Genomic DNA, 16,842 nt, shown 5'->3' with positions numbered 1-16,842 from the left:
AGGATATCTTCCTCCAACCCGATTATGCGGCAGCGCTTCTCTCCTCTTCTCGTCTTGAAACTATGGCATGGATGCATGGTTAATCGCTTATATAGGTCGGAGTCGTGGTGGAGGCCCCTTCAAGGCTTCTACTTTGTTGAGACATCACACTCTCGTCTTGCTACCTTCTCATTGTTGAACCCGATATTGTATTCTCCAATGCTCTTTTTTCCCCCTGGACGATTCTACGGGTCTCACGCGTTTTGTGGCTTTTGTGGCTTTACGCCGCTTGAACTGTTGGGTAAATGCGTTTACCAATTCAGTAAATGTAGATACCGACCTGTTGGGCAGGCTCACAAACCATCGAAGTGTCGGTCCTGTTAGGGTGGACCCGAATCCTTTGCATATGCAGGCCTCTTTAACTTGTCCTATAGCATTTATTCGTTATCATCATTTTTCGCTTATACTGGCTGATATGATCAAAGGGGTCTCTTTGTCTTGTCGAAGAGAGACATATTTGGATTCGTGAATCCCTTTGGCATGGCCGTGATAGATATGGTGTCCACGAAGGGTGAGTCGGCATAACTGTCTAGTGCTGCCTTTTCGAGTGGGGGTGGTAGCCCTGGGACCCTGCTCAACATCTCTTTTAGTTCCAAGTATTGCTGATTAGTTATACTGGCCGAATCTGGGGTCCGTCATCGCCTATCTCTGCGTATTTCCTCCCGATCCGGGTTCTTGAAGATTCGATAAGCTCCGGCAGTGATCGGGGGTTGTGGTAACGATTGTCCCCTGCTTTGCCGCGTCCACTTGCTTTGGTTTGACTCGGATCTGCTACGGTGTCCGCCCGATTGCTACGGGGCTGCTGACGGAGAGGCCACCTGTTTGTGTCCCTATGCAGTTAGCCGGCCGCTATCTCGTGTGAGGTATCCTAACCCCCGTGGGGTTATTCTTCCATCCGACGGGCATCAGTAGCCAAATATAACCTTGTTATTAGTTCACCGGTATCACTGTCACGCCGATACTCCCCGTGTCAGATCTACCAAAGGAGATCTTCCTTCACCTGTCCCGCTCACCGGAGTGACGGATTGCTGTTTTAGGATATCGATCTGTGCCCAGAGCTCTCTGTCTCTCCTTCTTGCCTCAGCGTCTGCTCTTCTTTGGTCTTCTCTCATGTTTTCCATAGCTTTCTGAAGATTTTCCACGCCAGTGAGTAAGATTTGTGTGGGACTAGGTGGCGGAGTGGTGCATGAACTTGCTGTTCCCTTATCTGATCTGGAGTGAGCTGTGACAACAGGAGTCTTAGGAGGTAGAGAAGCTTTTGTTGTCGGTATGATTCTTGAGGTATGTTCGGGAGCATGCGTGGCCACTGTTGATGTTGGATTTTGGGTAGATGGTGGTGGTGGCGATGGTTGCCTGCTCCCTGACACGGCTTCAGATGCTTGCTTTTCCATTGTATATCTAGAATATCAACGATTGACGACCACAATGCCCCACGGTGGGCGCCAAACTGTTTAGGTATTTTTACCCAAGTCGATTAATTAGGGTCAATGTAGTCTATATTTGTTGGTCGATTGTATAATGGTTCGTATGTCAATAAGTAAATAGGAAAATAAAGTGCGTAATGTAAATTGACACTAGAGTTTTGGTGACGCGGAAAACCCAATGTGGGAACAACCGCGGGAGGGACGGTACCCTGCCAAGTATTGCACTATATGAATAGGAGGATGATTACAATTATGGTACGAAGCTAATCCTGCTGACCCTAGGTGTCGCCAGCAAGATCTGGAATGAACGTATCTTATTTGCCGAGATGTGATCTTGAATGTTGATGTATGAATGCGGGTGTTCAATGAATGAAATCTTGATTCGCTCTCTTGGCTATTTATAGGGTAAGAACCCTAGATATGTCCTACCTTGAATATGGAAAGGGAATATAATTTTCATAAGGACTCTTTCCAAACCCGGACTCCCTTGCCAATTCTCCTTGATCTCCCTGACTTCTCCCTAACTTCTCCCTGACACTTCTTTCCTTAACGCGGGCGCCTTCTATGATGGGCTCCTGATCTCTCTTAAGCCCGTTTCTCCACTCCCTTGTCCGCGGGCTCCCTTCCTCCTTATCACTCTGCCTATAGCCTTTACATTATTAGGTGGGCCTTCTCTATTGTGCTATTTTTAGCCCAAACAGCTGCCTTGGCAAATTTTGGTGCACTTTTGCAACCGTTGCTTTACGAATTAACAACGATCGTCTAATGTTAGGGTTGTACTTTATAATCTGCACAGACTTTTAAATAATTAGCTCCTGGCAGTTACGGTTATTTAGAAATTAATGGCTTCTAGATGCGGATTTACTAATGTGTAAAAATAATTAGCTTTACTAGAAATACTATGTTGTTTACGTCCTATACGTTAACTACTTTCGCCCATCATACTTCGCACAAAACAACCGCAGCCGTTAGCGATATTCCTCAAAACTTCGAAAGTACAGAAATACAAATTGGGGCTCCGCGCCCGGGAGGGCACTTTTGTAACCGTTGCTTTACGAATTAACAACGATCGTCTAATGTTAGGGTTGTACTTTATAATCTGCACAGACTTATAAATAATTAGCTCCTGGCAGTTACAGTTATTTAGAAATTAATGGCTTCTAGATGCGGATTTACTAATGTTTAAAAATAATTAGCTTTACTGGAAATACTATGTTGTTTACTTCCTATACGTTAACTTCTTTCGCCCATCATACTTCGCACAAAACAACCGCATCCGTTAGCGATATTCCTCAAAACTTCGAAAGTACATGAATATGGCTCCGCGCCCGGGAGGGCGCGACGCAACAACTAGTTTAACATAAGTTGTAACACTAGCTGAATGATTGTGCTTAGATTTGACCTTAAAATAGTCACAAAACTCCATCTTATTTATTTTAGACAGAATTGACCGTCTGAAACAAGAATTTGCCGAGATTGAGTACTTTTGTTGTTTTGTTTTCATGGTGGTCTAGAAACATACGAAATTACAAAGGGCTTCTAGATTTTAAGTTTATCTTGATAGTAATGGTCCGTTTGGTCATCGTCCTTTTACATACATGTACTTTGAATTCAATTTGCTATTCCAATTATATCTGCGGATGATGTTAGAATTGTACATCATTCTGATTTGTTTAGCTTTGAATCAAAGTTTGACTATTTTGAGTCCCATACTTAGCACTCACTACCAATAATGCTTTATTTATTTGCAACTTCTATATAAAATTGTAAATAAGAGTGAACTAAAACAGGGAGTCTCAAGACAAACAATAGAGGCATGAGTCATGAGTGCATCACTCCTTTGAAAATTATTCATTATCTAATGTACTTACTAAAAATACTGTCCAAGTATGATTAAATTTAGATTCCGACTGATTACGGACCATGAAAAGTTAGTAAGAGGTTGTTTGGTTCAAAGTGTTGAAATGGATTGGAATGAAGTGTAATAATACCTTGGAGGTATGAAATTAGAACCTCATAATTCATTTCAAAAGCTCTAACCAAACACCCTCTAAGTCTCTCCTAAGACAGATATATCCGTCTTAATATTAAAACGGGTCAAATAACATACGACATCTGCATAATCAGGCAAATTTGTTGCTTTATGTATTATATTTTTGTTTTATTTTAACTACTTGACCCGTCTTAAATGAGAGTTTGTGATGTCAAGTAGTTTAAGTAAAAGACAAGTTGTATCCGTTAAGGAAAATGAGATGACGACACCGGACGTCACTCAAATTAAGCGACACCCGGGGTATTATTGTAATTTACTTATGTATTTTAGTTTCCCTCCAACAAAATTTAAAATTCAATCTAATTATTGTTAAAGGGTAGATTAGGAACTTAACATTAATTAATTAGATATTAATAATTTTTTTAATAAAAATTAAAATTGAAAGATTTTGAGCGGCGGGTTATACCCAACCACCTCAACCACCTTTGCTACATCCCCTACTGCCGCCCCAACGACCGCTATCCAGTCCCTAACCACCGGCACACCAGCCGCACCTCCCCCGCTGTCAGCCCAGTCATCTCCCTCCTACTGTCAAACCAACGCATCCCACCCTCTCCTTCACGCTAACTCACCCTCTACACCCCCTTCCGTCCGTCGGCGATCCATAACGGCGCAAGATAGAGCATCGTAGTCTGGTTATCAGTGCGACTTAATTTTTGCACTGCTAGCATTTGATTTTACTCTTTTCGATAACAAGGTTAATTTAACAATGTTGATGATAACCAGACTAGGATGCCCTAACAATGGTATTAATGATAAGTTAAAATTTAACAATGCTGATGATAACCCAGACTATAAAACTAAGATAAAACAAAATTACAAATTAGATTTGTATTTCACCAAATACACCTATCACACTTGCGCTGCCCTAATCGATGCCGTCCTCCACCGACGTCGTCACCCGCCGCCACCAAACACTCAATATATCACAATCAAAACAACCGAACACTCAATATGTAAATCATTAATATATTAGTTTGTGAATTACGGTTTTGTCCCTACGATATTGGCGCAAAAAAAAAAACGAAAACTACTTATTAATTTTTTATTTTTTTTTATTTTTTTATTAGGGTGTTACCGAAACTCGGTAACACCCGGTGTCGCCCTAGCACTCCCCGTTATATGGTGTTGTTTGGCCTTGATTATGTAAAATAGCTTTTTCTTTTTAAAATGAGTTTATTCACAAGTTATTTTTCGTAAAAATTTTGCTTGTTTGACCAAACTTTTGTAAAAATATTTTTTTAATAAATATTTATATTCGTCCTAACTAATTTTTTGAGTTTTTAGGCAATAGAGTGAAAAGTAGAAGTAGAAGTAATAATTTTCTACTTCTACTTTTAGGGGTTAGTTATCAATTTTGGCTTTTTAAAAACACTTTTAATCCTCCCTAATTTATAGTGTTTGGCCTAGTTTCTACTTTTTCAATTGCAAAAGCACTTTTAAAGTTAGGCCAAATACCACCATAATACTCATGACCCGAGTTTAATCCCTACATTTGTAAATTTTTTATTATGAGTAAGATATCCGAACTCAACGAACAACCATACAACCGATTTGTACATACTCATGTCAACTACAACCGCTCTTACAACTCGACCCGAACCAAAACACACCTCATACCCACCAAAAAAAATCGGGAGAAAAAGCAGAAAAAAAAAGGTCAAAAAGACAGAGACTTACATGGCGCGTAAAAAAAGACAACTAACTAATTAACAAACTACAGAGAAAATAATCTGGCGGGCTTAACTAATCAAAATCAAACCTTTGTTATCACGGTTTAAGGAGAGCAGACAAACAAGACCATAATCATCTTTCTACCAAGTCAAACACTTTGCTTTCCGTTAAACCAACGCCATTTCCTTAATTACCAACTAGTATTTATTCTCAACTACTTTTCTCTTTTTTCTAATTTTATTTCTTCATTTCTTTATTATTTCATTAATTATTTCTTAATTAATCTCCTAATCACACTTATTAACACAACACCCACCTTTCCCTGTTTTGAGGAGTTGATAACAATTTCTTCCCTTAATTCGGTTGTTTTTTGTTCATTTGTTGTCCGGTTAAAGGTATGAATTTTGTTTTAATTCTGTTCTCCGTCCGTCTCAATCATTTGAGGTAAACAAATGATTGTGACGGACGTATTGATCTATTTAACCTTAATACTGTCCTTTTTTTCTTGTTCATTTGTTGTCCTGTTAAGAGTAAGAGTTCTGATTTAATTTTGTACTCGGTCTCTGTCAATCATTTGCTTACCTGGTTAGGGTGTTTTCAGTAATTTGTTACCTGTGAGGGGTATTTTGAGATAAGCAAATGTATGGGACGGACGAATTGAACAATTTAACCTTACTTTTGTCTTTTTTCGTTTACTTGTTGTCGTCCGTCTCAATCATTTGTTTACCTGCGAGGGGTATTTTGAGGTAATTAAATGATTGAGACGGACGAATTGATCAATTTACGTTTTTCTTATATGGGTACGTTTTAGTTTACCTATAATTTGTTTTAAGTGGAAGTTTTCTTAGAAAGGTCATCATTTTGCTAAATACAGAAAAATTAATGATAAAATTGGGGTTTTGTTGAAAATTTTGTTTTATTGAATTGCAGAAATGGGAAAGCATCTATGGAAGAAACAATCGTATGTACGGGTCGAAAAAGAGGATCCGGGTTGTGTATGGACCGTGTTCAGGCTGATGAATTATCATCCATGGCATAACGTCAAGAAAATGCTTCCTTATATAAATCAGAAACCCCATAAAAGTTCGTTCAAAGGTTAGTTTACGTTTGTTCAAAATTCCACTCGTAAAATAACTTAAAGAACCTATTGAATTAACGTATTTTTCTTTTCTTATTATTAATTATTAACTTATATGTGAGTTTACGTATGTGAAGCAGTGACGGATGAACCTATTGAATTTCACGACGCACAAGATTCCGAGGAAGATGCAATGACAAATTACTCTGCTTTTGTAAGTTCTCTGTTTCTAATTGCAATAGGAAGAAATTTCATTGAAATCTGTTCGAGATTTTATTATGAGACGGACTCATATTGCATGATATTTATCGTTATTTTCATTTTGAAGCGCATAAGTGGTATTTGAGTGACGATTTTAGTTGAATTCGATTGGTGTCACTATTTATTAATATAACAGTCAGACTCACGATACCTTCATTTTGACCACGCACTAAACGGGAAATATTGCATAATTGATCAGGTTACTTCAAGCCCTTCTAGAAGTGGATCGGGTAGTAAAAAGCGGTCAATTAAAGCTCGAATCAAAGCTTTATTAGCAGATAAACCGAACAAATCTGGAAAAGTTAATACAATTCAAGAACATGAATTGCTAGCCTTGAAGGAGGCATGCAATGATTTCGGTGCTCCTACTTTAATCTCTCTTCTTAAAGCTAATCCAAAGTTGTTATCGACTCTTAATCCTGTGGATGATTCGACTAATCTCACTCGCACGACAAGTGTTAATCGTCCTAAGGACTCGAAGGACGAGTATGTGGGTGTTCTCGAGTTATTCAAAGTTGATCAAGAAGTTTTTCTCAAAATTTTGCAAGATAGTCCTCCGAAGAAAAAACATAGGCTGGTGAAATCAGGGTCGTTTCCTTTTTCTAAGAGCTCATCGTCTAACTCATCAACTCTTGGAAGAACTCCGAGTAAACTTGAGCATAAGCATAATGAAGTTTGGCCTACACCGAATCAAGGTTATGAGCTCCGGAAAGCTAAGTCTCATAACATTGTAAGATCGTCTTCTTTGAAAGATTCCTTGGAAAAATATGGTCGTTTAATCGATACTACTACTAGTAATAATAAGAGGGTTTTGAATAAAGAGCTATCAAAGAGTCTAAAGTTGACAAATGAGAAAGAATTCGCGTTGAGTGATCAACATGGCCGAAGATCTTTCCGAGAGAGGATGTTCATGCCAGAGGATGAGAGTGAAGCACCTCGAGCTAGCCTTGATTGTTTTTTGAACCATATAAGTCGAGGTGATGATGTGCGAGTTTTGAGGCTTGACTCTCCGCCTGGAGAACTTAATGGTCAAAGTCATAAAACAACGCCTACTGAATCAAACATCGACACACAAAGCATTATTAGCTTTGGTGTTGAACAAGGAGAGGGTATTCCCGAAGTAAAGATTGTAGAAGTCACTGAGGATCACAATCGCCACAGAAATGAAGGGACGATCTCTTCTATTTCCGGCTCAGACGTGGAATGCCAGCTAGATCAAATTGAATGTGTCGATTGGCCTACTCTAGAAGGTAATCAATCACTCAATTTCTTATTTTGACGTAAAAATTTAATTCAGTTCAGCTCAGTTTACTTCGTTTAGTCAAAGTCTTTCCTATAATGTACTCGTATCCAATAGGATTTGAATCTGAATTGAGTACGAGGTTTTGATACCATGTTACTTTTCTATGCAGAGTCATCGACGATCTCTCATAGCACGTCTACATTGGAAATAGGCGAAGACGTTCAAGAAAACCATGAAATGGACAATTGCAGTGAGAATTTACAATACGTGAAGTACGTTCTTGACATAATAGGCTTCACGACAACAAGCAACGAATTACTCGAATTAGAAGCATGGCACTCGCCGGACCAACCACTTGATCCAGCCATCTTCGACGGAATTGAAATATGTTGCCCATTTGAGCCTAAACCAAGTTCAAACAAGGAAATGATCGTCATGTCTAGCTTTCAACGTAAAATCTTATTTGATTTAATCAACGAGGCGTTATTTGTAATTCACGAGAACTCATACGCTTATTACCCTAAGGCATTGACGTATTCTTGCACCGTTCATCCCGAGTTGAAAGGGAAAAGTCGGGTGGTGGAGCAGATATGGGAGTTTGTCGACGAGTGGGTTACGTGGACACCGGAAGTCGATGTGGAACTTAATGTGGCCGTGGCTCATGACTTGTCTAGGCATAAGAATGGTTGGAGCAATTTACAAACGGATTGTGAACTTCTTGCTATTGATTTGGAAGATTGGATTTTTAGTGAATTGTTAGATGAAATTGTTGGTTGTTAAGTAGTGTAGTTGGTTTTGTTTTTTTTGTTTTTTTAGTAGTGGATAAGTGGATTTGGCTTTTGTGCTATGTGTATTAGCATTGGTAATTAAGGGTTCAATTTATTGATGTGTTCATGTGTAATTGTGTATACAATCCTTGAAAGCTACTCATGAACACACTTTTAATTTACAAATAGGATTATACATCCAGTTGTACCATAAACATTGTACAACCAAGGTATAAAAATCCGAGCTTATATGTTTTTTCTGCGGTAATTTAAAATTCATGTTTTTAATGTGTAAATGGATGAATTCAATATAGTTTTCAATAAAACTCATTTTATTTAACATAAAGCTCAGATATTTTATCACAAAGCTCAGATTCTACACCGTACAACATAAACAACTGGTTGTATAATCCATGAATTGCTTTTAATTTAAGAATCTAATTCTAACAGGTGTTTGTTAGCTTAACTAATAAAGTTATGAGTGGTGATATTTATAATTTGAGTTCAAACCTATCAGCATCAAATCCGCTCTTGTGAGTCTTATAACTCTCTATTAGAGGTGATCATGGGTCGGGCCAATGCGGGCTTGGGCCGGGCCTTTCTAACAAAAGCGGCCCATTTGTTGGGCCAGGCCGGGTCGGGCCAAATGTGTGGACTAATTTAGCAGGCCCAAATCCGGCCCTTATGGGCTAATGCGGGCTTATGGGCCTAAATGGGCTTTTTTGGGCCCTAAAATTTACGACTTACCTTAGGAAATAATTAGTGTAATACCTTTAGTTACAACTTTTAAAATATACATAGTGTATAAAATTGTACAAAATATGATAAAATGCATATGAATTGCTCACTAAAATAAAATAAAGACAAACATCGCCACCTCAGAATGCTTAATAATGCATTGGTATATATGATTTATGTTATGTATACTTTGTGATGGGGCATATTCTGCACCGCTGACCAAAGTCAACACACTGAGCAAGGTCAAAGATATCCACAGCAAGTCAACGACTTAGACTGTCTAGCCGATGCATCCCATCGGCCAGCTAGCTGACGTCTCGGCGACAACCCGCCCAAATGGACACATACCCGCGTACTCATATCCAAGACCCTCTGTAGCGCCCGCCATAGGTTCATCGGCCGAGGGTAGAACGGTCTTTCCACCTGATAAGCCACTTGGCCACTTGGCCACTACGTGACAAAAGGTGAAAGCCTATAAATACTCCTCAACCTTCTTTGAGGAAAGGATCTCACAACTAAACCTAAATACACTATTCATCTGGTAACATCTCTCTTATCTCTCTACAATACATTCCTAGCCATTTAGCATACAACTTATACCTCTAAGTTCACTGACTTGGCGTCGGAGTGGGTACGCTTGGCACAAAGCCAAGCCCTCGCCTCGTTCATTGTTGCAGGGGAGGCCGAGGGAGACGATAGAAGCACGAAGGGTCTAATCCAAGACATTATTCTACAAGCCACGGGTGGTAACGATACTTGCTCTGGAATTATACCCGGAACACTTTGTTTTATAAATCTAAAAAAATATACTTGAGTTTGTAAAGAGTTGGGTATAACTTTTACGCTACTTTAATATGTTTTATTAGAAAAAATATTCATTATTAATAAATATGGGCCGGGCCGGGCCAAAATTTGGGCCAAATACTTGGCCCAAACCCGGCCCCAAAATATTTTGGGCCTTTTTAGGCCGGCCCATGGGCTTTTTTGGGCCAAAACTAAAGGCCCAAGCCCTTAAAAAAAGCGGGTCGGGCCGAGTAGGGCCAATGGACTTGGGCCATTTGATCAGCTCTACTCTCTATACACCAAAAAAAGAAAAAATCAACTCCAAATATGTCTGATCAAAGCTTTTATAGAAATAAAACTTTTATGTGCACACCAAGGACTTTAATTAGCATTAGAGATTTAGAGCACATGTCAGAATTTACTCCGAGTGAATATAGGTTTTAAGTTCAGTTTAATTAAGATCTAAAAGAATAGAACCTTAAACGACTTAAGCAGTCGAATTTCAGTTCATGTCCTGTCTAAAAGTATTAATTTCAATTCATGTCCCGCCTAAAAGGATAGATCCTTAAACACGGGTTTTGACCCGAACCTGATATGATCCGACCTGCTTTAACCCGACCCATAACCGGCCCGAGGGACATAAAATATACTCCCTCCGTCCTCAATTGTTGTCCTTTGATTTTGGCACAAAGACCAAAGAAAGAAGAGGGGGCGAATTATTAAATGACTAGTGGACCAAATTGAGTGAGAATGATCAAATTGCTCATCAAGTTCATTCTTAAAATAGACAGGACTTGACGGAGTCTGAAACACTCAAAAATGAAATGGACAACAAATAACCAGGACAGAGGTATATTATGACATGAAATTCAAACATGTATGGAGTATATATTATCCATAATACATCGGTCTTAATACGTGACATTCCGGTTTGGCCTTCAAAATATAAACGAGGTTAATTACAAAATATGATGTCCTGCTAATCGTCGGCAATCCCAGGAAAGTTTTCTACACGACGACTAGGTTGTACGAACACTCCTCCTAATCGGCGTTCCCGTGTCGGACACGACACTCGTTGGACACACGTCAAAACGTGTCGGACACTTGTAAAGCCGTGTCTAACTTTCATCTTTTATTTGGGCACGTGTCCGACACGTGTCCATGGTATTTTGAGCCGTGTCCATGGTATTTGGACACACCTCCAAACGGAATCAAGTTGAATTTAAGGTAAATGGCGAGAATTGTTATATGGTTGAATTTGGTGGAGAAATAAGTTGAATTGGAGACAAATGATGTTCTTTAAACTAATAATGAGATGTCGAAATAGATTGATTATAAGATAGTTTTTGGTTTTGGAAATGAGAATGAGTTATAATTAACTTAAGTTTTACCTTCACTTATTTAAATTTAATATTCAATACTTTTTTAAAAATAAAATCACACATACATAACTATAAAATATATATTTTATTAAATTTAAATGACATGTCCCGTGTCCTAAATTTCATGGGATGCCGTGTCACGTGTCCGTGTTCGTTTTGGTGCTACCTAGCACGACGATCACTTAATCTGTGAGTGCTACTAATTGCAAATTTACTTCCGCCCAAATTTGTACCATGACAATTACAGATTGCATTACTATAACATTAATTATTCCGTAAGACGGTCTTATCGTGAGACGGTTTACTTCATTACTTGATTAATCTCCTTAGTCCTTACTTTCATTGACCAATACCTGCACAATTTCATCATATTTTCCCGCCATTTTCATCTAATTATAGTAATCTATACATTCTCCCTTATTGATTTCTCTGGTTTTTGTCGACTTCGAAACTAGGTATAAGTGTGCTGTGTTATTAATTTGTGGATTTGAGCTTGCACACAAACTGTTCGATGAAATGCCTCTTCCAGTTCTCTGTTACTATCATGTGTTATTTTGTGAGCTGTTCTTTAATTGGGATTGCACAGTGATTTCTGGTTTTGTTATGTAGTCAGTGATTGTATAATCATTTATCTTCGTCGCTGTTACGTCGTAATGCCAATTAAGTAACACTATTTGTATATGACTAACCGTTTTTTTAGCTTGTTAATGGTACTGGGTTTCGTTCATACGCGACTAGATCATGTGGTTTATTGGTGATGCATTGACTGATATAGAGAATTGTTGAGGCTTATAGCAAGCTTTATATGTACTTCTGTCCGTTATTTGCGCAGTAATCTGTAACTTTTAATCAAGTATGTGAATGACTGCCTCTTGCATTTTGTTAAAGTTTTAGTCTTTTATTTGTTGTTGTCACATTTCATGTTAGGCTATAACAATTTACCATGCTACTAAGGTATTGTTGCTGTTATAGTAGAGTGACCAAAATGATTATTGAATGGATACGTCATTGAACTGTTTTTTTTGTTATGTAGGGAAAGTTGTAGATTTGAAAGATGTTATGCAAATCAAGATATCTTCAACAAGGAGGGTTTTTACGAAAAGTTTCATTTTTACCATGGCGTGGTTTGTCATACTCTACGTATTCTGATAGTCGAGGGAAAAATCATAAGGCTACTCCTCTGCAGGTTTATAACTCTTTGCGCTTTATATGGTTACATATATGTTGAGGCTACAGTATAGAAATATGAGCTGAATTAGACTTGATGGCAATTTTTCAGGAGAGGAGAATGATAGACCGGTTTTGGTTGAATGTTAAAGGAGGTGAGGGAGGGAGTGGAAACGCCAGCGTACGTCGTAATCGAACAAATCGCTTTGGCAAACCTGACGGTGAGCTTTACGCTATAATTGTCTATGATTTAGCATTGGCATCAAATCTCTTTGCTTATACCAAGCTTTCAATTTCTTCTTTACATTACAGGTGGAAATGGCGGAAAAGGTGGTGATGTGATTTTAAAGTGTATTTCTGCAGTTTGGGACTTCCGTGGTCTGCAACACCACATTGTATGTAGTTGCAATAGGCCATATAGTCAATAGTCACTTGTTGAATTTTAGATAGATGAGCAATATCTGTTCAAGTACAATCATTAATTGATTTCTGCATTTTGTCACGGTAGACAAAATGGAAAACGGGGCGGTAATGGATCGTCGAAGAATCAGATTGGCTGTCCGGGAGAAGACAAGGTTACACAATTTTCCTTTATATTTGTAAGTTTATGTTGTCTTTTTTAAAGTGCAATGACGGCTTAATCCTGTTGTTGCAGGTTGTGCAAGTACCTGTTGGTACTGTTATCCATCTTGTAGAGGGTAATATCCCTTCGTCAGTGGAAATGCCTTCTGCAGGGACTCACCCTTGGGATACTCCTGGTACTCTTACCCCCGATATCCTTGTTTCTGACGAGGAGTCCTTTTCTATAAATAAACCAACAATGGAAAAAGGGGAGGATTGTGTAAATATCTCCAGTAGCGGTACTGCTAAACATATATCTTCCTTGAATCTATGTGCTCAAGGATCATCTATTCGGACTAATTCTCCTCCTTTTTCTTCTCGCGGTAATTCAACACTTTGTGAGAAAGCGCTTGTCTCAAACCACGATGGTGAGAAAAGTTATAAAAGCATGCCAGCTGACGCATGTAATCTAGAAAATGATGGTGGTTTCTCTGAGGAAACCTCAGAGGAAGAAGAGGATGTAACACAATATAATTTTGCTGAATTAACTGAAGATGGGCAACAAATAATTATTGCTTGCGGAGGAGAAGGGGGTTTAGGCAGTGTGTCATCTAATAGACGTCCAAAAAAGGCATCTAAATATATAAAGCATGACTTTGGCGGAAATGACAACATTGATGGTTGTGGAGAGGAAGACCAACCTTCCTTAAGTGCTGGTTTACCCGGGTCACAAGCTTCTGTGATACTTGAACTAAAAAGTATTGCTGACGTGGGTCTTGTGGGAATGCCTAATGCAGGGAAAAGCACTCTCTTGGGTGTCATTTCTAAAGCTAAACCTACTGTGGGTGACTATTCGTTCACTACTTTGAGACCAAATCTAGGAAAGTTAAACTATGATGAGGTATCTATCACTGTAGCTGACATTCCAGGGCTCATTAGCGGTGCTCATGAGAATCGTGGTCTTGGACATGACTTCTTGCGACATATAGAACGAACCAAGCTTCTGGTCTATGTGGTAGACCTGGCTGCTGCACTTGATGACCGAAAAGGAATTCCACCATGGGAGCAGCTTCGAGATTTGGTCGTGGAGCTGGAGTGTTATCGGGAAGGGTTATCAGATCGGCCATCTTTAGTGGTCGCAAATAAAACCGATGAGAAAGGAGCTGAAGGCGTTTTGGAAGAGCTTCGGAAAAGGGTGCAGGGTATTCCTATTTATCCAGTTTGTGCAATTTTGGAGGAGGGAATACCGGAGTTGAAAGCTGCCTTGAGACAGCTTGTTAATGGTGGAGAACTGGCTAGGCTGAGATTAGAGAACATTCTGATTGATTAGCTCTTTGGTGGGAGTGTTTTTCTGCTATTTATAAAATAAAGATGATAATAGCAAGATTCCTTCTAAGTTTGAGGTATAATCTATCTGAGAGACATCTCATTATAGCAAACTTCTGTCAATTAGTTTTGTTTTTGAAGTGTTGATTGATTATTCATGTTTTGTCTTTTTTTTGCAATAGAATACTCAGTTGACTTTGATTCTGGATTATCCAACTAGTATAGGCATTGTTTGTCATTGTCAACTAATCGTCATCGTTATCATCAAACTTTTATAATTGTGAAATTTGCCGACTACGAAGAAGTCTGCTTTCTTATTTTATCCTTGCATCTTCTGATTTCTTAAATAGCTACTTGCAAAGCAGCATGCTTCATGCTGTTTTACAACACTGTTGTCACATCTGAAGATAGAGCTGTTTTTACTGAATATTTTGACTCAATGTTTCTTACTCCATTTAACACGGATCATGTGTATTGATGGCACCTCAAGTTTCCGTTAATTAGTTGAGTAAAAAACTGTTTGAAGGTTGATTTCTGTGAAATTTATTACTGTATTTAATTTACGAAGAAAGAAGGTAAATATTTTTAGATGGCTTTTCACATAAGCTACAAGCTTGTGGATGTATGTTACTAATTGTTTTATGCAGCAAGAAAAACAAATTTTGGCACAAGTAAATTTGTGGATGGATAACGCTGACTTGCAGGGTATCAAACATCTTTGCTTTCATCAAGGTTTAATGGGGACAGATAAGTTCAAGGTTGCATTTGCATGCAAGCTTCAGTTGTTTAATACAGAAGAAGAAGTACATGCAGCAAGTTATAAGTAAACCTGGTAAAAGTAACCCAATGATACCAAACTGGAAATGTACTCGAATCCTAACTGACCCAACATATACCTGTCCGAATGATCCATTAGTCTGCCAAGTTTTTTAAGATGTGATGACCACTTCTCTCCTCTTCAATCGTAATTTATTACACAAGTTTTATACTGGTTTGTCCGGTTCTGACAGTGATATGCAGAGTTGACATTTGATTGGGCAGGATTTCAGACGTGTACAGTTGAAATCTTCTTTTATGATCCCAAGGATATCTGTATAAATAGGTGCAGACGTTCCTCAGTTTTACATCATCAACAACTCCATTTCTCTTCAACAATCTTTTAGAACTCTCTTCCCAATTGTGATAATCAGCATTCTCTGCGAAAGACAATGGCCCGTTTGAACTGTGGATGTGGCGATGCCTGCAACTGTGATGGCTGCAACTGTGACGAGTATGTAAAATATTTGTTTTCCTTGATTTGTAGTTCTTGCTGCGTATCTCATTTCAATTATTCTTATTGATTGCCCTAATACTAATAGCCCTTCTGATTTTTGGCACACGGTTTTATTCCCTTGGTAAAACTATTGAGTAGGTTGCATTGGTTATTATTCTTTCATCCTTTTGGATTTTGAAGGACATTGTTCAGCTATGGAAATATGATGAGAAAAAGCATAGTGTCTTAACTGGTGGTGCATCGAATATTGTAGAGTAGCCATCAGTCCATGCCATTTTAATACGCATCATGCGAAACAGTTTGCGTGTGTTTTTTAGTTAGGTGGTGTACATCCTACCCTCTTTCCCTTTCCTTAATACGCAAGAGCCTTTGAGATACTAGATTACTAGTACATTAACGCCGTTTAGCTGGATTCTTTCCCTCCTTTTTCTCTTACAAACAGTTTGTTGTTTTAGCATAGGTCCTAATTATCGCAGAGCACATCTATCATCTATATCATTTATACTTTCTTTTTCATGTTATAATCTGAATAATTTTGAACATGCTTCGGTTACTGATTGCAGGAGGAATGCAAGGACCGAATGTGACTGTGGCGATGACTGTTCCTGTGATCCATGCACTTGCGAGTAAAAAAAGAGATCCGTGTCAATGATGAACTTGTGTGCTTTATTTCTATATCAAAAATGATTGCATTGTGAACTGTCGGAGCATTTTCAAGTTTTGTTGATGCTATGGCGTATGTTTGTAACCGTGTGTACTGTGTAATACTGCTGATTGTTGAACTTTGAATTTAATCTAATCGTCTTGTGTTTGCTTGTGAATTTCCTGATTGTTCCTCCTAAACACTCCATATTTTGAATATTATCGTTTCCTTTTTTCCATTATCCAGTATAATTTAAATTTGAGCCGCGTACGACACGACGATGATAAAGGTCAACCTCATGAATTTTAACATAGTTATAGTCTTAGTAACCGGGGTTGAGACGATTTGTTTTGTCTATAATAAATGAAGACAGAGGAATAAACAATATGTTTTGTCTCCTATTTTGGTAATTTAAAGTGACTAGAACTAA

General features: G+C 38.5%; 2 protein-coding genes across 9 annotated transcripts; both read left to right on the top strand.

The window, feature by feature from the left end:
• The first annotated feature begins 5,423 nt into the window (after positions 1 to 5,423).
• Positions 5,424 to 8,659, top strand: LOC141622952 (protein TRM32-like). 4 transcript variants are annotated; one of them, XM_074438984.1, is made up of 5 exons: positions 5,424 to 5,585; positions 6,121 to 6,285; positions 6,409 to 6,482; positions 6,729 to 7,779; positions 7,942 to 8,659. In XM_074438984.1, the coding sequence occupies exons 2-5, from the start codon at positions 6,123 to 6,125 to the stop codon at positions 8,550 to 8,552; spliced, it is 1,899 nt and encodes a 632-aa protein (XP_074295085.1). In that variant the 5' UTR covers positions 5,424 to 5,585; positions 6,121 to 6,122; the 3' UTR covers positions 8,553 to 8,659. The 4 variants fall into 4 exon arrangements, with proteins under 4 accessions (XP_074295085.1, XP_074295083.1, XP_074295086.1 ...); XM_074438982.1 differs by having other exon boundaries at positions 5,472 to 5,585; positions 6,406 to 6,482; XM_074438985.1 differs by lacking the exon at positions 5,424 to 5,585 and adding an exon at positions 5,588 to 5,720.
• Positions 8,660 to 11,550: 2,891 nt separating this feature from the next.
• LOC141622950 (putative GTP-binding protein OBGM, mitochondrial) lies at positions 11,551 to 16,575 on the top strand. Of its 5 annotated transcripts, XR_012533148.1 has the most exons (8): positions 11,685 to 11,897; positions 12,476 to 12,628; positions 12,722 to 12,830; positions 12,922 to 13,004; positions 13,118 to 13,184; positions 13,265 to 14,573; positions 15,201 to 15,766; positions 16,333 to 16,575. XR_012533148.1 is itself a non-coding variant. In XM_074438981.1 (6 exons), the coding sequence occupies exon 6, from the start codon at positions 13,331 to 13,333 to the stop codon at positions 14,498 to 14,500; it is 1,170 nt and encodes a 389-aa protein (XP_074295082.1). In that variant the 5' UTR covers positions 11,551 to 11,631; positions 12,476 to 12,628; positions 12,722 to 12,830; positions 12,922 to 13,004; positions 13,118 to 13,184; positions 13,265 to 13,330; the 3' UTR covers positions 14,501 to 14,741. The 5 variants fall into 5 exon arrangements, 4 of the variants coding, with proteins under 4 accessions (XP_074295082.1, XP_074295081.1, XP_074295079.1 ...); XM_074438981.1 differs by lacking the exons at positions 11,685 to 11,897; positions 15,201 to 15,766; positions 16,333 to 16,575 and adding an exon at positions 11,551 to 11,631 and having other exon boundaries at positions 13,265 to 14,741; XM_074438980.1 differs by lacking the exons at positions 15,201 to 15,766; positions 16,333 to 16,575 and having other exon boundaries at positions 11,685 to 11,840; positions 13,265 to 14,741.
• The last annotated feature ends 267 nt before the right edge of the window (positions 16,576 to 16,842 follow it).

Source organism: Silene latifolia, chromosome X (assembly GCF_048544455.1).
Source record: "Silene latifolia isolate original U9 population chromosome X, ASM4854445v1, whole genome shotgun sequence".
NCBI classification, from domain to species: domain Eukaryota; kingdom Viridiplantae; phylum Streptophyta; class Magnoliopsida; order Caryophyllales; family Caryophyllaceae; genus Silene; species Silene latifolia.
The sequence above is the reverse complement of the archived record's forward strand: the minus strand, read 5'-3'. Positions and strand labels throughout refer to the sequence as shown.